The sequence below is a fragment of the Erpetoichthys calabaricus genome, chromosome 11 (assembly GCF_900747795.2).
Source record: "Erpetoichthys calabaricus chromosome 11, fErpCal1.3, whole genome shotgun sequence".
In the NCBI taxonomy this organism is placed as follows: Eukaryota; Metazoa; Chordata; class Cladistia; order Polypteriformes; family Polypteridae; genus Erpetoichthys; species Erpetoichthys calabaricus.
In genome coordinates, this window is record NC_041404.2 from 46,752,410 (window position 1) to 46,776,118 (window position 23,709).

The window sequence follows — 23,709 nt, forward strand, 5'->3', positions numbered from 1 at the left end:
AACGACACAGCCACAGAACAACAAAGACGAGACACAACACCACCTGTAAACTAGACTTAATGAATGAAGGTGCCCACACAAAGAAACCGCTTTAGTTCAAATAGGGTTATTCAATTAAATGAAACTTTACCATGCCTACGACCTGTCAACTAAACCTGACGTGCAGCATGCACGCCAGGTTGTACAGCCGCCCGGACAATGAACGAGCGCGCCCACAACGCGCTTTTGACACAGCACAGGCAAAGGGGGGCACGTATCCAAATGGAGGGAGCTCAACGATTAGTGATACAAACACGAGCCCGTATGGCTACGACCTGTAAACGAGCCCGTACGGATACATGTTATTGAATTAAATGGAAACTTTACCATGCCTACGACCTGTGAACTAAACCTGAGGTAAAGCGTGCATGCCAGGTTGTACAGCCGCCCGGACGCGACCGCCAACACCACCGCCTATACCCTCCATGATATTTCATCACGCAGAAACTGATTGCCATTCTTGGATTTCCGATTTGCTGGCGAATCGCGGGCTTACTTGTCTTTTACTAAGTTATACAATTTTACTGTTTTTTGGGAAGCCACCTTTTTTGCATTCTGATCAAGGCATTTTACCTTTCAATTATTGTGCTGCTGTGGTGGGTTGGCACCCTGCCCGGGATTGGTTCCTGCCTTGAACCCTGTGTTGGCTGGGATTGGCTCCAGCAGACCCCCGTGACCCTGTGTTCGGATTCAGCGGGTTAGAAAATGGATGGATGGATGGATTATTGTGCTGCATTACATTTACTTTACAGGAAAGGCTCTTATTAAAATCTAAATATGCTATTATTATTATTATTATTTAAGTACATTATTCTAATTTAAAGTCATGCATGTTAAATGTGCTTTATAATATCAGCAGCAAAGTAGTTTTTATTTTCATGATGAACTTAAATTAAGTCTGATTTTATATAATGTTTACTGCTTTGAGCACTTTGAAATTGTGCTTTATAAATATTGTCATACTTGGGTCACAAACTCGCACAGGTTCATTCAGGATTTTCAAGAAACAGAAACTTTATTAGAATACGGCATAATAAAGCATAGACAATAAAGCGGAGGAAGAGAGACAAGGTTGTGAGACAAAAGGACAGCTGTGGTGCGGACTTTTAAATGTTCGAAGCCCCGTGCGAGATGCAGATCACGCAGTATGGCAGCACCAGGCTTGCAGCTGATCCAGCAAAGAGGAGATGAAAAACTGTTTCCCATTGAATTACTGTTTTAGAAGGGGTTTCGGAGGAGCGCCCACGTCCTCTTGGGGCTGCGTTCAGGGTGTTCACAAAATTTCGAAAAATCAGTATAAGATATGAAAGGAGCAAATATGGGAGGCCTTACTTTTTAAAAAATTACACCTTTGTGAATTAAGCGACTCTCAAAACTGGGCAAAGGACAGGCGCGACAGCATAACAGCAACGACGGGAGCCCTGGGTTGCCTTTCTGAGGAAACTGGAAGTTCAGAGCCCCGAGCCAGCAGTTGAGGGCGACGATCGCTCTGGGAACGAGGTTGGGCAGGTTGAGATTGAGCTACAGGCCGAGCAAATGCTCCACCCTGTCTCCAAGCAGCCTGTGAGCCTTCCAATCATTTGGCCAAGATGAACAGTGAATCAACATCATGTCGAAGATGTTTGTCTCTGAGCACTTCAGGAATCCCTGCCAGGACCATGTGAAGGGCTACTTTTTCCACAATGCGATCGATTGTGTCCCCCTGGAACCAACTTTGAACTTGATGAAGTAAATCCTGCAACTGAGCACGGACAGGGTGATCAGGGTCCAGCTTCCATTGGTGAAGTGCAGACCCCTTAGCCAGGGAGCTCATAGTTGTTTGAAGAATAACTTGCTGCTTCAAGTAATCATAATCACCAAGCCTATTGGGAGGAACATTATGCAATGCAAGCAAGGCATCCCGGACAAATATGGGATGATAATGGTTGCCCAGGTTCGCCTATCCCAGTGCATCCAAGTCGCCGAGTGTTCAAAAGCTAGCAGGAACATCTCTGGGTCGTCTGAAGGATCTATCTTCACCAGCAGATCCTTTGGAGGAACAGCAGGAATAGGAGGCAGATCCTCTTGGTCTGGAGGAAGTGGAACGTGATGAGCCCCCAGAAACACATCGTCTTGAGGATCCATCTGTGTAACCACTTCTGGTACCACTTGTCCCGCTTGGGTCACAAAGTTGCACAGGTTCATTCATGGTTTTCAAGAAAAAGAAACTTTATTCAAATACAGCATAATAGAGAATAAAGCGGAGGATGTCTGTGGGAAGAGAGACAAGGCAGTGAGACAAAGGACAGCAGCGGTGCGGACTTTTAAATATTCGAAGCCCCACACGAGATGCAGATCATGTGGAATGGCAGCAGCACGCTTGCAGCTGATCCGGCAAAAAGGAGATGAAAAACTGTGTTTGTTTCCCATTTAGGGTTGCCAGACGTCCCTTAAATATATGACATGTCCCATATTTGATAATTTTGTCCCTTGTCCTGTACTGACCTTTCAGGGAAACCCAAATGTCCCATATTTAGTTCATTTTCAAATTTCGTAATAAAAATATATTTTTACTACCTTCTGACGGTACTTAGAGTAGCTGTAACTTTTTAAGTAATTATACTTTCTTTTCTTAGTTTCTCTTGTTGAAAATCATCCAAATGTAACGAGGAAACTCGTGTTTACAACTTGTTCAGTTGCTCTGGTTGGCTGAGGACAGCGACACTCTTACCGTTTTGCTCTCCAGCCGCGCTGCAGTGCAGTTCTGTATCAGAATTGCAACATCCAGCGTCGACAAAGTGTGTTGTTACTACTTGTCACGGCCCACTTTATTTTTTCTAGCTGCCTGTATTAAATAATATTTCTCTGTTGTCTGTATTAAATAAATATTTTCAAATGATTTCATTTTTACAGAATTTTTTTTTAGCTTGTATTAAATAATTTTCAAATTATTTTACTTTTATTTTCCTCATAACCCATTAAAATCCTTGCTCTATGTTTTTAACTGATGTCTCTACTTTTATATAATACGGTCATATGAAAAAGTTTGGGAACCCCTCTCAGCCTGCATAATAATTGACTCTCCTTTCAACAAAAAAGATAACAGTGGTATGTCGTTCATTTCCCAGGAACATCTGAGCACTGGGGTGTTTTCCGAACAAAGATTTTAGTGAAGCAGTATTTAGTTGTATGAAATTAAATCAAATGTGAAAAACTGGCTCTGCACAAATGTGGGTCCTCTTGTCATTTTGCTGATTTGAATGCCTGTCACTGCTCAATGCTGGTTACTTGCAACACCAAATTGGTTGCATGAGCTCGTTAAGCCTTGGACTTCATAGACAGGTGTGTCCAGTCATGAGATATAAAGGGATTTAAGGTGGTCAATTACAAGTTGTGCTTCCCTTTGACTCTCCTCTGAAGAGTGACAGCATGGGATCCTCAAAGCAACACTCCAAAGATCTGAAAACAAAGATTGTGGAGTCTCCTGGTTTAGGGGAAGGCTACAAAAAGCCATTTCAGAGGTTTAAACTGTCAGTTTCAACTGTAAGGAATGGAAGGCCACAGGCACAGTTGCCATTAAATCCAGCAGGTCTAGCAGGCCAAGAAAAATACAGGAGCGGCACATGGGCAGGATTGTGGGGATGGTCACAGACAACCCACAGATCACCTCCAAAGACCTGCAAGAACATCTTGCTGCAGATGGTGTTTCTATACATCGTTCTACAATTCAGCGCAATTTGCACAAAGAACATCTGTATGGCAGGGCATTGAGAAAAAGCCCTTTCTGCACTCACACCACAAACAGAGTCGCTTGTTGTATGCAAATGCTCATTTAGACAAGCCAGATTCATTCTGGAACAAAGTGCTTTGGACTGATGAGACAAAAATGGAGTTATTTGGTCATAACAAAAAGCGCTTTGCATGGCGGAAGAACAACACCGCATTCCAAGAAAAACACCAGCTACCTACGGTCACATTTGGTGGAGGTTCCATCATGCTATGTGGTGGGCAGTGTGGCTAGTTCAGGGACTGGGGCCCTTGTTAAAGTCGAGGGTCAGATGAATTCAACCCAATATCAACAAATTCTTCAGGATGATGTCCAAGCATCAGTCACAAAGTTGAGGTTACGCAGGGGTTGGGTGACCCAAAATACAGTTGGAAATCTACAAAGGCATTCATGCAGAGGGAGAAGTACAATGTTCTGGAATGGCGGTCACAGTCCCCTGACTTGAATATCATAGAAAATCTATGGATGATTTGAAGCAGGCTGTCCATACTCAGCAGCCATCAAATTTAACTGAACTGGAAAGATTTTGTATGGTAGAATGGTCAGAAATACCTCCATCCAGAATTCAGACACTCATCAAAGGCTATAGGAGGACAACGTCTAGAGCACAGGTGTCAGACTCTGGTCCTCGAGGGCCGCAGTGGCTGCATGTTTTCATTTTAACAATCTTCTTCATTAGTGAGCCGTTTTTACTGCTAATTAATTTCTTTTGGCTTTAGTTTTAATTAACTTGACTCGGGCCCCTTAATTGTCTCTTTTTCCTTAATTAGTAGCCAAACAATAATGAGACATCAAACAAGCCACCATATGACCAGCTCACCTGTGCCCATCCCAGAATATCTGAAAATAAAGAAAGGCGAAGCTCTCAGTAAGGTTGATCTCTCAGGTCACCAAAACATTTTGGCAATGTTCTTTGAAAAAACAGAAAAATCAACAGATTTGGAAATGTCTGCTGTGGCAGAATGAGAGCAGCAACAAGCCACTGAATTAAATAATGGGCTTAATTAACAGCAAGAATCAACTTCTCATTAAGAGACTTTTTGGAGTGAAATTGGTTTGAAATCCCAGTTTAGCTGGTCATCTGTTGGCTCGTTTCATGTCTCATTTCTGTTTGGCTGCCATTTAATGAAGAAACAAATCAATTCAGAGGACTGACTCCTTAAAAACATCCATCCATCCATCCATTTTCCAACCCGCTATATTCCTAACTACAGGGTCACGGGGGTCTGCTGGAGCCAATCCCAGCCAACACAGGGCACAAGGCAGGAACCAATCCTGGGCAGGGTGCCAACCCACCACATCCTTAAAAACAGGGCTATCGAAATGAAGGGAAAAGGAGTTCATTAGCAGTGAAAACTGCTCACTGATTAGGAAAAGGGTCAGAATGAAAACCTGTAGCCACTGCGCCCCTCCAGGCCTGGAGTTCGACACCCCTGGTCTAGAGGCTGTTAGATTTGCAAAAGGAGGCTCAACTAAGTATTGATGTCATATCTCTGTTGAGGTGCCCAGATTTATGCACCTGTCTAATTTTGTTATGATGCATATTGCATATTTTCTGTTACTCCAATAATCTTAATGTCACTGCTGAAATACTACTGTGTCCATCAGGCATGTGACATATTAAAAGGAAGTTGTTACTTTGAAAGCTCAGCCAGTGAGAAATAAAAATCCAAAGAATTAAGAGGGGTTCCCAAACTTTTTCATATGTCTGTGTATTGGTCTGGGTGTGTAGGGGGCATGTATAAATTTATATATATAGTATTATAGAGAGAGATTTTAAGTCCCATACTTCTAATTTTCTAATTTGGCAACCCTATTCCCATTGAATCACTGTTTAAGAGGGGGTGTCGGAGGCTGCGTTCAGCGTGTTCACAAGATATCGAAAAATCACTATCAGATAAGAAAGGAAAAAATATGGGAGGCCTTACTTTTTAAAAAATTACACCTTGAAAAATGCCAGGGAAAAGTTAAAGGATTTGCTTCTGTATAAATTAATATCTGCATGTGATTTTAAAAAGGTTTCAAGAAAGATATTTCAGCCACTAATGCTAGCAGACATTTATTCTCTTCGACAGGTGCTGGGTAGACATGTCCGAGATTTTGTCAATGGTCTTGACAATCTTCATGAATACCTGCGTTTTAGCTATCCTAAAGTTCAGCCTCCGACCTTCTTCTGCCAGGAGGAATCAGCAACTGGAGTCACGCTGCACTACAGGTGAACAAGCAGATTTAAGCTAATGTTGGCGTGCCTGCTTAACTACTGCTCCTCACGTGGTAAGCCTGGCACTGCGCTTCACAGGCAACTTAGAAACATGATAAATCTATAATACATAATTACACACTAAATTATTAATAAGTACATGTTTATTCATTTATGCTTTGTTTCACTTGGAGTGCTGCACATGAGAACGTTGCTGCATTCTTTTTGACATGTTCATATTGGCATTTCAATTGATTACTTATATTCTCCACCTTAAAAGGGAAAATAAGATTTCTCACGTTTTACGCTGTTATGTTTACAAAAAGGCTTTTTGAGTGAACGTATGTGAAATAATTGTGAAGTAAAATTCATAGCAAATGAAAAAGATTGGAGTTGTCCAATAATTTTGCTGTATCTTGGAAAGAATAGGGATTAGCATGTGCTAAGGTATTTTCTCCTACCCAGACAACCAATTAATCTCAGTGCTTATGTCTGGGTCTGTTCTTTGGGATTGTCTGATATTTATGTCATCACGAAATAATGGATTGATGATATCATAGTTTGCTGGCATTCCAGCAGATAAGTATTGTGCATGTGACCCAGCTGGCTTAGTTAAGAGGAGAAGTTGTGGGGTGTTAGCAGTGTCACAATTAGAGTTGGATGAAACAACAGAGACTTTAAAATTAATACAGTCAGTGTCAGACCACTTTGCTTACATGCAACAGCCATCTGCATTTTCCCTGGAGGTGACAGTCAATGGAGAAGGTGGATTGTATTAGTATGTATTTATTTTTATTAATTTAATCTCTTTCCCTTGAATAGTTGTGAAGTGCTTTGAGCATGAGAATTGTGCTGTATAAATAAAACATCCATTCATCCATTTTCCAACCCACTGAATCTGAACACAGGGTCATGGGGGCCTGCTGAGCCAATCCCAGCCAACACAGGGCGCAAGGCAGGAACCAATCCAGGGCAGGGCACCAGCCCACCACAGGACACACACACACCCACACACACACTTGGGACAATTTAGGATCGCCAGTCCACCTAACCTGCATGTCTTTGGACTGTGGGAGAACATGCAAACTCCACGCAGGGAGGACCCGGGAAGCGAACCCAGGTCTCCTTACTGCGCCACCGTGCCACCTTAAATAAAACACATTATTGTTATTGTAATTTTATTGTGTACGGTACATTTGGTTAAAAAAGAAAAAACTATGCCTTTGCACACATGAACTTTAACATTGCTATTCATGCTTTTATCTTATTATGGTAAGCACAGCCTTGTGGGTATATTTACTGTGGGCAAAGTTTTACATTTTTTTCTACAAATTCCATTTGTTTAACAGTCAACAAATTGTGCTCAGATAATGACATCTTTTTCAATCAATTATATACTGTACCACTTCTTTATCATCCCCTTCCGCCATTTCCTTTTTTTTGTTGCATTCAGAAATCTTCAAATTTATAAAATGTTAAAAGTTATATTATTAGGTGTGTAATAGTGGCAGTTGTAGTCTTACGTGCGCAGAGTCATAATGTGATGAAGGTAAAGTAGAATTTACTCTTAGCAGTGCTGTTTTGTGCTCTCCTCATTTTCTTCATCCAAATGTAATTGTCTTTTTCTAGAAGTAAAAGAAAAGGATACCTGCATTACGCCATGGGCCAGCTGCGGCAGATGGGGAAGCAATTCTATGATACAGACATTCATGTAGAGGTCCTGTCTGAACAGTTGGTGGGAGACTATTCTCACGTCACAATGAGGCAGGTTACATGGTTTGTGCTCTTTACAGCATCTATGGGTGTTTGTCAAGCTCAGCATGTTTGTATAAATCGTGGACTGCATCAGGAGTGGGCAGGAGGAGGAGTATAGGGACCTAATCAATGACTTTGTTAAATGGTGCGACTCAAACCACCTAAACCTGAACACCAGCAAAACCAAGGAGCTGGTGGTGGATTTTAGGAGGCCCAGACCCCTCATGGACCACATGATCATCAAAGGTGACTGTGTGCAGAGGGTGCAGACCTAAAAATATCTGGGAGTGCAGCTGGATGATAAATTAGACTGGACTGCCAATACTGATGCTCTGTGTAAGAGAGGACAGAGCCGACTATACTTCCTTAGAAGGCTGGCGTCCTTCAATATCTGCAATAAGATGCTGCAGATGTTCTATCAGACGATTGTATCGAGCGCCCTCTTCTACGCGGTGGTGTGCTGGGGAGGCACATTAAGAAGAAAGACGCCACACGCCTGGACAAACTGGTGAGGAAAGCAGGCTCTATTTTTGGCATGGAGCTGGACAGTTTGACATCCGTGGCAGAGCGACGGGCGCTGAGCAGGCTCTTGTCAATTATGGAGAATCCACTGCATCCACTAAATAGTATCATCTCTAGACAGAGGAGCAGCTTCAGCGACAGACTGCTGTCACCGTCCTGCTCTACTGACAGACTGAGAAAATTGTTCCTCCCCCAAACTATGCGATTCTTCAATTCCACCCGGGGGGGTAAACGTTAACATATATAAAGTTATTGTCTGTTTTTTTACCTGCATTATTATCAATCTTTAATTTAATAGTGTTTTTTGTATCAGTAAGGTGCTGCTGGAGTATGGAATTTCCCCTTGGGATTAATAAAGTATCTATCTATCTATCTATCTATCTATCGAGCTATCTATCGATCTAGCTATCTATCTATCTATCTATCTATCTAGCTATCTATCGATCTATCTATCTACTATCTATCTATCTAAACGGTGCATCATTTAAGTGGAAAAAAGACACAGGAAACTCTAGTAAAATGGACTCTAATTTGTGTCATCCCCTCCAAACTTAATTTGTTGTTTTTTTCTGTTTTTTTAGATAGATAGATGTGAAAGGCACTATATAATAGATAGATACTTTATTAATCCCAAGGGGAAATCCAGCAGCAGCATACTGATAAAAAAAATATTAAATTAAAGAGTGATAACAATGCAGATATAACAGACAATAATTTTGTATAATGTTAACGTTTACTCCCCCGGGTGGAATTGAAGAGTCAAATAGTGTGAGGGAGGAACGATCTCCTCAGTCTGTCAGTGGAGCAGGACGGTGACAGCAGTCTGTCTCTGAAGCTGCTCCTCTGTCTGGAGATGATCCTGTTCAGTGGATGCAGTGGATTCTCCATGATTGACAGGAGTCTGCTCAGCGCCCGTCAGTCTGCCACAGATGTCAAACTGTCCAGCTCCGTGCCTACAATAGAGCCTGCCTTCCTCACCAGTTTGTCCAGGTGTGAAGAGTCCCTCTTCTTTATGCTACCTCCCCAGCACACCACCGCGTAGAAGAAGGCGCTCGCCACAACCGTCTGATAGAACATCTGCAGCATCTTATTGCAGATGTTGAAGGACGCCAGCCTTCTAAGGAAGTATAGTCAGCTCTGTCCTTTCTTACACAGAGTTTCAGTATTGGCATTCCAGTCCAATTTATCATTCAGCTGCACTCCCAGGTATTTATTGGTCTGCACCCTCTGCACACAGTCACCTGTGTGTTGAAGTTGCAGAGGAGAAGGTAGCATAGCGAGAGCAGGCAGCAGGCTCAGTGAAGCCTTTAAGTGACTCAAGACACACAATAGCTGGGCTACCAATAGGCAGTACTAATATGCTGGGTACCCTAGAACAGTGATTCCCAACCACTGTGCCATGAGAGATCACCAGGTGTACAGTGGAAAATTGTCCAATTTCACTTAATTGGTCTGAAAATTATGATTTATTTACTGCAAATAATTTGTCTTTGTTCGTCTATGCCAGGGGTCCTCAATCACAGTCCTGGAGGGCCGCAGAGGCTGCAGGTTTTTGTTCCAACCCAGTTGCTTAATAAGAAGTGCTTATTGTTCAAGTAACACTTCAGCTTCACTTTAGTTGTCTCGCTCGTTAAGATTTTGAACCCTTATTGCTTATTTTAGTCTTAAACAGCTGTATTCTCAGTTTTTATTGGCTTCTAATTAACAATAACATACAAATGACAAAAGAAACCAGCATTTCTCCATTAAACTTGTTACAATTTACACCTCTGTGTGTATTTATCATGCACTATTGGGTTTAATTAAACACTTGGGAGGAAAGTGAAGAGAATAAAGTTAAGGACTGAGAATTACTCCTCCATTTTAGCCTTCAAATCATTTACATAATATCCTTAGAAAGGGAAAGCAAATCCAGGATATAAGAATTACCCGACATAGCAGAGTTAAAGCACTAACAAGCCATGAAATTAAATTATTGGCAAGAATTGCTTTCTAATTAAGCAACCAGGTTAGAACAAAAACCTGCAGCCACTGCGGCCCTCCAGGACTGGGATTGAGGACCCCTGGTCTATGCGACAGTGACAGGCAGAACAATTAAATACTCTTCCACTAAGCTAATTAATCTGTGTATCTACATGTTACCATTCAAACAGTAGAATTAGTGATGTTTCAGCTGTGACAGCAGTGATAGCGATGGATAAATATCTGAAAAGACAACGTACACAATCCGACCTGGTTCTGGAGAAAATTGTGACCCAGATGAAGGCCCCCGTATGAGTAATGGTCAGAAGAAAGCAAAAAAGGTGAGCTCAAGACAATACAATGAAAGTTATCTTTCCTTTGGATTTACTTTCACTGGGGATCCAACCAAGCCGATTCCGTTGTGCTTTGGTATGTGGGGAAAAGCTGTCCAACAGTGCCGTGGTTCCCAGCAAACTTAAACGCCATCTCCAAACAAAACACCCGTCACTTCAAAACAAGAACACAGACTATTTTTTTCAACAGACTAAGAAACAGGCAGCTTTAGTGAGGACAACCACAAAGATGAACGCGAGAGCTCTCAAAGCTAGCTACCAAGTTGCTGAACTCATCGCTAAATCAAAACAGCTACACACGGTGGCAGAGACATTAATACTTCCTGCCTGCAAAATCATTATAAACGAGATATTTCTTAAAGAAATAGCCCAAGTCCCTCTCTCAAATAATACAATTACCAGACGTACTGATGACATGTCTGCAGACACTGAAAGGATCATTTTGGAAAAGTTGCACGTCAGTGGAAAATTTGCATTGCAACTCGATGAATCTACGGATATCAGTGGACATGCACAGCTTTTGGCAAATGTGCTTTGTAGATGGAGACACCATCAGAGAAAACTTCCTGTTTTGCAAGGAATTGCCAGAAAGAACAACAGGAGAGGACATTTTTTGAGTTGTATCAAAGTACCTTAAACACGGAGGACTTAAGTGGGAAAACTGCACAAGTGTTTGCACTGATGGATCAGCCACCATGTTCGGGCGCACCAAAGGATTTGTAAGCAGAGTGAAAGAGCAACATCCAGATGTTATTGGGACGCATTGTTTTCTGCACCGTGAGGCACTCATTGCCAAGACATTACCAGCAAAGCTAGCTCCTGTATTGGACGATGTTGTGTGCACGATAAACTTTGCGAGGACAAAACCTGTAAAAAGTCGCATGTTTGCATCATTGTGTGAGGAAATGGGAGCAGAGCATAAAGCAGATGCATATGGAGGTCCGATGGTTGTCCCGTTTGCAAAGTTTTAGCCCATGTGTATGAGTTGCGGGAGGAACTAAAAGTGTTTTTGACAACTGAGAGGTGTGATGACGCTAAGTTGCTTTCAAGTGATGAGTGGTGTGCAAGACTGGCATGTCTGGCAGATATATTTCAACATTTCAATAACCTGAACACAAGGATGCAAGGCCGAAAAAACGAAAACCTGCTCACAAGTGCGGATTTTGTTCAACGGTGCAGCTTTGGCAACAATATGTGGAAAGTGCCAACCTTGACATGTTCCCACACACCCAGAAATGGCAAGGTATCAACATTGCTGCACTGTGTGAGACAACAGGCAAGCATTTGAAAACTCTTGAACAGCAGTTGTCATTTTATTTCCCTTCAGTTTTCACTGATTGCCTTGACTGGGTTAGGAACCCATAAAGCTCAACAGCAGTAGGAAAGGACAGGAGGAAATAACTGAACTGAGAGAAAATCGTGGGTTTAAAGCTGAGCTTTGCTAATCTACCTTTGGACTGTTTTTGACTGACTGCTTGCTGCCAAGGATTTCCCCATTTTGGCAAACAGAGCTATTTCAGCCCTGCTCCTATTTTCCACAACCTACAATTAGGTCCATAAATATTTGGACAGAGACAACTTTTTTCTAATTTTGGTTCTGTACATTACCACAATGGATTTGAAATGAAACAACTCCGATGCAGTTGAAGTGCAGACTTTCAGCTTTAATTCAGTGGGGTGAACAAAACGATTGCATAAAAATGTGAGGCAACTAAACCATTTTATTAACACAATCCCTTCATTTCAGGGGCTCAAAAGTAATTGGACAATTGACTCAAAGGCTATGTCATGGGCAGGTGTGGGCAAGTCCGTCGTTATGTCCTTATCAATTAAGCAGATAAAAGGCCTGGAGTTGATTTGAGGTGTGGTGCTTGCAGGTGGAAGATTTTGCTGTGAACAGACAACATGCGGTCCAAGGAGCTCTCCATGCAGGTGAAAGAAGCCATCCTTAAGCTACGAAAACAGAAAAAACCCATCCGAGAAATTGCTACAATATTACAAGTGGCAAGATCTACAGTTTGGTACATCCTGAGAAAGAAAGCAAGCACTGGTGAACTCAGCAACGCAAAAAGACCTGGACGTCCACGGAAGACAACAGTGGTGGATGATCGCAGAATCATTTCCATGGTGAAGAGAAACCCCTTCACAACAGCCAACCAAGTGAACAACACTCTCCAGGGGGTAGGCGTATCGATATCCAAGTCTACCATAAAGAGAAGACTGCATGAAAGTAAATACAGAGGGTGCACTGCAAGGTGCAAGCCACTCATAAGCCTCAAGAATAGAAAGACTAGATTGGACTTTGTTAAAGAACATCTAAAGAAGCCAACACAGTTCTGGAAAAACATTCTTTGGACAGATGAAACCAACATCAACCTCTACCGGAATGATGGTAAGAAAAAAGTATGGAGAAGGCATGGAGCAGCTCATTATCCAAAGCACAGCACATCACCTGTAAAACACGGTGGAGGCAGTGTGATGGCTTGGGCGTGCATGGCTGCCAGTGGCACTGGGACACTAGTGTTTATTGATGATGTGACACAGGACAGAAGCAGCCGAATGAATTCTGAGGTGTTCAGAGACATACTGTCTGCTCAAATCCAGCTAAATACAGTCAAATTGATTCATGATACAGATGGACAATGACCCAAAACATACAGCCAAAGCAACCCAGGAGTTTATTAAAGCAAAGAAGTGGAAAATTCTTGAATGGCCAAGTCAGTCACCTGATCTTAACCCAATTGAGCAAGAATTTCACTTGTTGAAGACTAAGCTTCAGACAGAAAGGCCCACAAACAAACAGCAACTGAAAGCCGCTGCAGTAAAGGCCTGGCAGAGCATTAAAACGGAGGAAACCCAACATCTGGTGATGTCCAGGAGTTCAAGACTTCAGGCGGTCATTGCCAGCAAAGGGTTTTCAACCAGGTATTAGAAATGAACATTTGATTTCCAGTTATTTAATTTGTCCAATTACTTTTGAGCCCCTGAAATGAAGGGATTGTGTTCAAAAAATGCTTTAGTTGCCTCACATTTTTATCGTTTTGTTCACCCCACTGAATTAAAGCTGAAAGTCTGCACTTCAACTGCATCGGAGTTGTTTCATTTAAAATTCATTGTGGTAATGTACAGAACCAAAATTAGAAAAAAGTTGTCTCTGTCCAATGGTAGTAAGCTAAGACACCAGTAAAGAGTAGAGAGAGAGAATTGTAACCTGAGGTTATCTCAGAGGAAGAGCAACCAGTTATATGCCAAAGATGCCTGACCCTGTATAAGTTGTTTCTGATAAGCCAGCGCATGGCCCCCAAGTCTGGAAAATTGAGATCAGGTAACTTTTGAAAGGTGAAGACTAGTGGATGCAAGTCACACATATGTAACTGGTGACCAACAGTCCACACATGGAAGTGCCCTTCTAAGTTAGGCTGCCCAAAGACTGCTTGAGAGCTGGGATTTTAGGGTCGTCCGTGCACTCGGGGGGCTGCAGAAACATTAGGAGCTGCTAGTGTAATGGACTCGCTTAATATGCCTGTAGTCAAAGAAGGACAGATCTTGAGAATTGGTAAGCAGATCGTTTATATCTGCTTTGAGCCTAACAACATACTGAGTCTAGAGAAAGGTGGAGAATTATGGGGAAGGATGGACAGGAAATAAAATTCTCTGGTGTTGGCGGAGAATTGATTCAAATGTGAATGTGGGAATGCCCAGAGTGGCATTATTTTTTTTTTTTATATAAGCAATCTATTTTTACAGTTTAATTCCTTGGCGTACTATAATTCTTGTGTTGGTGAGATGATGTGCTTTATGCTCATGCTGTTCATGTATGTACTGAGTTTCAATATGGAATTTCAGCTGAGTGATCAGTGCACAAAATCTCTATATATAATCTTCATTTGGATCTTGATCTTTGTTTGTCCGCGAATGAATTAGAAGAAGAAGCACTAGATGGCAGTAGAGAGACAGCTAAAACATAGGCATTGCGTTAAGAATCTCCTCCAGGCTTATACTACTGAAGACTGTAGTACTCCAGTCACACCTCAAAACACAGACATTCAAACTAAACAAATTGTTGTGCTTTAAATTAACTAATCTTTATATATAATCTTCATTTGGATCTTGATCTTTGTTTGTCCGCGAATTCCACGCATGCGTAGACCACCTTCCAGTTTAGTACGTTGTTGTTACTCACAGATGTCAACAATGTGCCAGAATAACGAAAGGGGTGGTGGACAGTGTTACGCTGGTTAGCTGCTGAGGCCTGGTTAGAGAATGAGATTGCCGAAGATAAAAGGTACGTGCCTACGTAACATATAAATGAAAGACAGTGGGTAAAATGAATGACAACGTAACAGCACGTTCCGGAAATTATTATTGTTACGTTGTAGCCGGCGAGTGCTGCGCGTCTCACAGTTGTACCCTGGCTTGCTCACATGTCAGTGAAGTGATCCCTATTTATGCTTTAAAGATCCTGGATACCTATGTGTCCCCCTCTGTGTATATTGTCTTACTCTTTGGATTGCCACAAAGCAACCTGCGAGATTGGAGAAACGTTGAGAAGAGATCGTGAGAGGAAACGACAGCATCGTGAAAACGAGACGGACTGTGAACGGAGAGAAGCAGAAATGCTCCTACACCACCACATAATTACTAGTCGGACAGTGATTCCGAGTAGGCCGTTCCTATCGAATCAATGTCCAAGGGTTTTCTTTTGTAATTTTGTTTCCCTTATAAAAAATCATAATGCTGTGCGACGAAGGGCCCAGTTCACGACTGGCAGCTACGTTTAAACAGGGAGCCCTTCACAGACAACTTTAACACGCGCAACGTAGTTGGGCGCACATGGCTAGTCAATATAAGTAAATTTGAAATGAAAAATCCAGAAAGTCTTTAGGCTATGTAGCTATGAGGCTGTAAATATTATTTATTTATCCTTAGGGCTACATCAGTGTGCCAAAAAGAAATAAAAGTCTATCAAAGAATCGATTGATTGAATTTCCGCTGTGCACTGTTATTGCAAATTCATTCTCTCATCTTCAAGCTGAATGAGGCAGAGTGAGTTGCAGATCAGACATTCTGAACACCCTGACTGCCAGTTACCTAGTTGAATGGGTTGCTTTTTGTGTTCGTTTGCTTTGCTCATTTGATTTTCTTTCATCTCTTCAGATTAAACTTTGACAACTCAGCCTATCGCTACATTCAGAAAGAAGATGAGGAAGAGCAAGAGATCCTTCCTATCACTAGTGATTTCTTTTTTGAGGTTTTCCCTTTTAACATTGTCTTTCGCCAGGTAAGTTAGAGGGAGCGATGTTGAGTTTGGAGAAATGTTGAAATTCAAGAAAGTCGAAACCATGGGGAGGCACTCACACTTGTAGTGGGATGCAGCTATTTTAAGAAATTTTTATAAAAAGCATATTGTCTTTAATTGCTTAATCCATTTCAGCATCTCAGAGGTTGTGCATGTTTTTGTTCTGAGCATTTCAGGTTCTACCATTTAGACCAACTAGGTAGTCCCTGAGGGCGGCAAAATGGAGTGACTTTTTTTTTAACATAATACAGATTTTGACTTAGGAACCCTAACGCCTACCCCTAACTCTAACTGTCTGATTATCCATCCATCCATCCATTATCCAACCCACTATAGCCTAACTACAGGGTCACGGGGGTCTGCTGGAGCCAATCTCAGGGCACAAGGCAGGAAACAAACCCTGGACAGGGCGCCAGCCCACCGCAGGGCACACACACACCAGGGCCAATTTAGAATCACCAATGCACCTAACCCGCATGTTTTTGGACTGTGGGAGGAAACCCACACAGACACGGGGAGAACAAGCAACCTCCATGCAGGGAGGACCCGGGAAGTGAACCCAGGTCTCCTAACTGTGAGGCAGCAGCGCTACCCACTGCGCCACCGTGCCACCTAGTGCATCATTCTTGTACTTATTGTTTTAAAAGTAATTGTTCATGAATACAGAGCCAGTGTATTGTCAGTATAGGGGCGATATGGTTCAATGAGGTTTAAGTATGAACATGGGCAGAACATAATGTAGGATTTTGCACGTTGTCAAAATTTATATGCATTGCAATAGTCTAATCTAGAAGTGATGAAGGCATGAAAGAGTCTTTTAGAAACTGACTGTGAGAGAAATGGCCTAAGTCTGGCAAGATTGCAAAGGTGAAAAAAGGAAATTTTAGCAGTTTTTAAAATATCTGCCTGTTTTGTCATGGTGGGACCTGGAGTGATTCAGTTCCTCTTTTATACTTTACTAGCCAACCCGCGGCGTAACATACGCCGCATAATTATGTATTGATGGGTGAACACTTGCTGAACGACACAGTTGTGCAAATGGGGTGGGTTTGTGGATACCACTGTGAGTGAATGAAAAGATGGACCTCTGGAGACAGCAACATACAATTGTCCGTGACTGAAAGCGGGATCGTCTGTGATGATGGAGGCCACGCTGGTGAAAGTTACTTCGTCGGTAGGGATAAGTTTCAGCACTTGTTCATTAAGATGTAGCGAGTCTTCGTTGTTGACGCTTAATATAGCTTGCGTACTGAGTTGTTCCGGAGTCACAGTTGAGAAACACTTTTTAAATGTCTTTTAAGCACAGGGAAAAAAATTAACATGTGAAACATCCGTAATGTAATAAGCCACCACGAAAAGTAACATTGCAACAATGCACGCTACGATCCGATCGCTGTAAACAGAAGTGAAAACAAAATCGAGGCCGGTGCATTCTTTAACTGCCTTGTAGCGCAATGGTAGTTCTGCTGTTTTGCAGTAAGGAGAGTGTGGAAGATTTTGGGTTCGCTTCCCGGTTTCTCCCTGTGTGGATAGCACTTTGAATACTGAAAACACCGGTATATCAATGTAATGAAGTATTATTATTCTTATGCGTCCAGCGCTCTCTCTCTCTCGCACACCTGTATGCGTGTGTCTGTCGCTCGCTGCACGTGTTCCTGCAGGCATACCAGTAAGTGAATGAAAAGATGGAACTCTGGAGAGAGCAACATACAACTGTCCGTGACTGAAAACTGGTTTTGGCAGATACATGCACATCTTTTGAAAGTTTGGCCCTGTGCCTTATTAATTGTCATTGCAAAGGCAAATCTAACAGGAAATTGTCTTTGCTGAGATGCACGCGCAGGCTCTCTCTCTCTCAGCAGCACGGGAGCCTCCCCAGCCCCCCCCCCCCTCTCTCTCAGCAGCACGCAAGCCCCCTCCCCCTCTGTCTCTCAGAAGCTCGCGAGCCTCCCCAGCCCCCCCTCTCTCTCTCTCTCAGCAGCACGCGAGCCCCCCCCCCCTCTGTCTCTCAGCAGCACGCGAGCCTCCCCAGCCCCCCCCCTCTCTCTCTCTCTCTCTCAGCAGCACGCAAGCCCCCTCCCCCTCTGTCTCTCAGAAGCACGCGAGCCCCCCCTCTCTCTCTGTAACATTGCAGCAGTTGTATAAACACTTTTTTTATTAAATAAGTTTTAAGCACAGGGGGAAAAAAAGGAACATTTGAACAAATCCGAACTTTATTTAAAAGTCAACCAAGATAGTAACATTGCAGGAGTTCACCATTTTTAATCAGGCGACTGACAGTAGTGGAGTCAGGCACAGAGAAGGTCAGCTGCTGAGAAAGCGTCTTGACTGTTGCAGGGCGGTGAAGCAGGTGAGACGCTAATGAAAAAGAGGCACAGGGCTTATTAGTTTTTAAAGACTGCTTCCTTCATTGTGTTTTAACCTCAGTTTTAAAGGATTGCGCGGCTCTCTCTCTCTGGCGCTGCCTGTGTGTGAACCAAGGTTCCACTGAGGTTGACTAATGAAAAGTCAACGTGGCTCAGAGCTGCATGTGGACTGTGGCACAGACAAACAGAAATGAAGGCATGTTTTCCAAGGCGTTGCGTCCGAGTTGGTGGGCGTGGCTCTGCGAGTTGTCGTCGTATCCAATGGTCTTAGAGTTGGTGGGCGTGGCTCCTTCCTGTATGCGCCATGGGTGTCTTACTTGTCGGCGGCTTAGTGAATCCACACCCCTTCCGGCGTGCTTTCCATGGGTGGCTACTTGTCTTCCGGCTTAGTGAATTATATATATAGATTATACAGACCTTATCAGGATGCCCTGCTGGAGGGGGAAGAGGGGTCATAAATTTTATATTCCATTGCAGCCTGTTGAAAGCCTTTAATCTCAGCCCCTTGTATTCTCCCAGGCTAACTGTTATGGCTGTTCAAGAGTTCCAAAGCACGTAACTCCCGACCGGTTCCAATAATGGCCACTAGAGGGGGGAAATCCCATCAAAAAAACCCAGCTAGTAAAACTCGTTATTAAACAAAAGGTTTATTCTTAATGAAAATGCTGTGAGATAACACAGTGCTTTGTGGAGCACAAAAAAAGCAAACAAAAGTCCCAATACAGTAATCCAAGGTAAAATTAAAAAACAGAGCAGAAGGTCAAAAATCCAGAAAACATAATAAGCGCTTTCGAGAGGAACCTCCATTAACTATGAGAGTCCCTTGGCTTTGCAGGGCTAAAGGCAGTCCCTTGGGGTGATGGGCAGGTGATTCCACCTCTTGGGAAACCATCCAGAAAACACATGGAATATGACAAAAGATACACAGATGCACCAAAACTAAGTAAATAACAATATTGATAATAACGAAAGAATCAAAATTGAACAAAACAGACATTAAAGAAGAATTTGAACCACAGTTAGGGGAGGAACCCTGGCTAAAACTTAAGTCTGGTTGACCAATTTCTGTGATTTTATCAATAATAGTTTTAATTAAAATACCTGGGAGTGCAGCTGGATGATAAACTGGACTGGACTGCCAATACTGATGCTCAGTGCAAGAGAGGACAGAGCCGGTTATACTTCCTTAGAAGGCTGGCGTCTTTCAACATCTGCAATAAGATGCTGCAGATGTTCTATCAGACGGTTGTGGCGAGCGCCCTCTTCTACGCGGTGGTGTGCTGGGGAGGCAGCATTAAGAAGAAGGACGCCTCACGCCTGGACAAACTGGTGAGGAAGGCAGGCTCTATTGTTGGCATGGAGCTGGACAGTTTGACATCCGTGGCAGAGCGACGGGCGCTGAGCAGGCTCCTGTCAATCGTGGAGAATCCACTGCATCCACTGAACAGGATCATCTCCAGACAGAGGAGCAGCTTCAGCGACAGACTGCTGTCACCGTCCTGCTCCACTGACAGACTGAGGAGATCGTTCCTCCGCCACACTATGCGACTCTTCAATTCCACCGGGGGGTAAACGTTAACATTATACAAAGATATTGTCTGTGTGTACACCTGTATTGTTATCACTCTTTAATTTAATATTGTTCTTTATCAGTATGCTGCTGCGGGAGTACGTGAATTTCCCCTTGGGATTAATAAAGTGCTGTGGTGGGCTGGTGCCCCACCCAGGGTTTGCTTCCTGCCATGTGTTAGCTGGGATTGGCTTCAGCAGACCGTGACCCTTTGTTAGGATATAGCGGGCTGGATAATGGATGGATGGATTAATAAAGTATCTATCTATCTATCTATCTATCTATCTATCTATCTATCTATCTATCTATCTATCTATCTATCTATCTATCTATCTATCTATCTATCTATCTATCTATCTATCTATCTATCTATCTATCTATCTATCTGATTTGTGGTATTTACAACAGTTGTTTTTTAAAGAATATTTTAATTGCATGTTTTTATCATAATAGTATTAATGACACTGCCAGCTGTTAGCCGAATGTCAAGACTAACTCATGAGTCACAGGTGATAGTTTAGTACTACTGACTAAAACTTATAACTTTGTGTAGATGACGTAGTGCACATTAAATATGTCTGGTTTAGTATAAGAACATTATTTTGCATGCATGACTTTAATTCTGGTAATAAGAATAGTGGTAGAAATAGAGTTAGGATTTAAACCTAAGGATCTGAGTCTGATCTTCATAGCAGCGATAACCTAAACAGACCTCAGAACTAAATCTTGAGGAACACTGGAGGGTGTTGTTAGATTTAATGTTTTCTGTGAGAATGAACTTAAACAATTCAAGCACACTGCCAGACAGCATGGGCCACTTTTCCATACAGTCCACTATTTGTTAAATATTAATTTGTGGTTTTCCAGCTATCCAGCACCTTTAACCCTTTAAAGTGAACATCATTTATGTCCATTTTCTGCTACTTTGATTTAACTGGCTATGACATCCTCATACTTCACTCTATATTCATGGTTTACCCATCAAAATAAAGGTCAGACATTACAATTTTAGAGTTTTTACACCTGGAGAACTAGTTAGGTTGTACACACAGCAGAATAACTTTCAACATTCAGTAATGCTTTTACCAAAAAATTCACTTTGAATGTTCTTATTCTTATTTTCATAGGCGCGAGAAAAAGCTTCCAAATAATATAAAAGTGAATGGGAAAACCCAGAAAGAAATCACGAAATATCTGCCGTTAGTATTTCTAGTTTTACTGTTTAGATGCAGTTCAGAAAGCAGGATTTTTTTTCTCTCCTTTTATAGTTTTAAAATAAGCTCCTATAGCAGCCATTATTGAAGACCATGGCCAATGAGTTATTTTGAAGGATAGATCTCACACTGACAGAATATATATATATATATATCCATATATATATATATATATATATATATATATATATATATAGTTGGTCAATCAATTATACTGTGTATCCAAAGTACAACACCAATACTTGAAAGATTCCAAACCATCTTTACAAAAAAAGTGGAAAACACAGAAAGTGCAATGTGGTGTTATTTGAAAAGAAAGAACCCTCTCATTTAGTAGATGACAGTCTGTGTGTCAAATTGCACACAGATAGATAGATAGATAGATAGATAGATAGATAGATAGATAGATAGATAGATAGATAGATAGATACTTTATTAATCCAAATGGGAAATTCACATTCTCCAGCAGCAGCATGTTCAATCAGGATGTTCAAGAAAGTCATGGTGTGGGGTTGAGGGCAGTTGTTGCTGTGATACAACAATTCAGCCATCTTTGAGGACAGAAGGAAAAGCATTGTAATGTGTTATCGGGGTATGCAATATGGAATTTAAATGGTAAAACACTGTACTTTAATTATAGTAATTAAGAATTTTTTTAAATTTTGTATTCTTCTTTGATCATGATGGCAGGTCCAAAACAATGAAGTTGCGTTTAAAGGGTTAATGGGATTCACAAAACCCTATTTTTATTTTACATGTATAAAATGTATATTTGACTTGACTCTTGCAGTTGAGTTAATTTTTCATAATCTCCAATGTAAGTCTGTATAGAAAAGTCACCAATACATCACCAATACATCACAATATTCATGTCAGGTCTGTTACATGTAGTCAGGACATCTTTGTTTGCTTTGTGAAAATGTAGTTTTTACAATACAGGAGCGATATGCTTTTTAATTGCTTTTTTGGTTCACAGTCAAATTATTGCAACACAAGAAGGCTAAGACTCTGCAACATTTTTCATCAGGAATTTTACTGTCTTACTTGAGTAGCAGCTGCAATGTGAGAATAACTCCACTCAAACCTGTTCCTGCAGGACATGGTGGTTCATAATGTCGGCTCAGGCCTTGCCACCGTGTTTCCAGATCTGGATGGGAAGAAAATCAACGATGCTTTTTTGCTGGCTCGGCCTCTGGTGGAGTTCACATGGAATATGGTAAGTCTCCACCACCTATTTTTGGGGCAAAGCTTGGCTTGGTGCACATTTTTGGGCAGCTTTCATTTTTCAAAGCAGAGAAGATAGCAAACTCTCTGAATAACAAAGGAAACTTGACTTCAGTAGTGAAAAGAAAACCAAACACATGACTCGTGAATGCAGTTGAGCCATAGGTGGAACCAAAGTTTTCCATAGCTCATTTTCTAATATTACATTTCCACAGAAAAATGTGTTGAAAGTAAAACACTTAATGCTTGTAAAAGTACAGTTATTTTGAGGCGTCTAGTTCTGACATTATTGTAAAATGCAGTCCAGTGTGCTACAGTATGTAAAGACAAAGGCTAATGAAGTGTAATGAGCAGATTCATTAAACCTAATTAGAAACCTGTTAGAAAGTTTGACAGGTGGTGGTTATGAAATGTTAAGATGGAATGACTCATTAACATATAAGTAAAAATGTTTGTAAAATAAGAAATAAATGTTATCTCTGAAATGCAATGTAAAAATGAATACCTTTTATAGAAAGGTTTTGATACTTAGTCATTATTTATATACTGCTTTTCCATGTGAGGGTCACATTGGCAATTGTGGTAGAAATCAAACATATTAATTAAAGAAAGAAATGTATCCTCTGCTAAGACAAGTTTGATAAAACCTCTTTGCGTCAGTAATCAGGCAGGAGGAAACTTGTCCGTTGTATCTTTACTCCTCAGCACAGTGGTTCTCAATCTGTGGGGCGGGCCCCCCTAGGGGGGCGCGAAGTAACAAAAAAGGGGGGGGGGGGGCGCGAAGATATGAAAAAAAGAAAACAAAAATCGAAAATATGAAAAATGCATCTATTGAAACCAAAACAAATTAACTTAAACTACATTGTGATACTAGAAAAATAAATATAGAGTTAGATAAATGTCGTTAAAAGTTAAGTCGGTATAAGTAAAGTATGCATCTATGATATGTCATTAATTAAAAAAGAACAAATTGGTATTAGTGGGCTCCTTTCAAAAAAACCTTAGGGGGGGGGTACGATTAAAACTGTTATGAAAACTCGGGTCGCAAATACTTAAAAGTTGAGAAACGCTGCCTCAGCAAATGGTGAAGAGGGAGCATCCATCACAGTAGTCTGTTACAGAATGGATAGAATGGTCATGGGGAGAAAAAGGCAGAGATCCGTTTTATAAATAACTGAATTTACATAACAGTGCTGATTAATGCATACATTTACTCTGATTGGTTTGTTGGCTTATACACAAATAACATATCTAAATACAGTAAAAGTCTATCACACTCTTGTTCTTCTTTCAGGTTCAGCATTTACCTTTGAAATCTCTGTGTATGTGACAACTGTCCAGCCTTGTTGTTTATAGGACATCTATTGATCTCTTAATCATCTCTTAGTACATTTTACATGACATCATGACATCAACCATGTTCTTGTCTTTTGTTTACT

At 41.6% G+C, this 23,709-nt stretch overlaps 1 protein-coding gene across 1 annotated transcript in view; it reads left to right on the forward strand.

Moving 5' to 3' along the window:
- The window catches only part of LOC114661299 (soluble guanylate cyclase 88E-like), a 79,960-nt gene that overhangs the window by 7,066 nt on the left and 49,185 nt on the right, over window positions 1-23,709 (forward strand). The window contains exons 4-8 of the mRNA XM_051934294.1: window positions 5,881-6,020; window positions 7,635-7,773; window positions 15,630-15,643; window positions 15,755-15,878; window positions 22,143-22,262. Coding sequence (XP_051790254.1) covers window positions 5,881-6,020; window positions 7,635-7,773; window positions 15,630-15,643; window positions 15,755-15,878; window positions 22,143-22,262 — 537 coding nt within the window. The remainder of the gene's footprint in view (window positions 1-5,880; window positions 6,021-7,634; window positions 7,774-15,629; window positions 15,644-15,754; window positions 15,879-22,142; window positions 22,263-23,709) is intronic.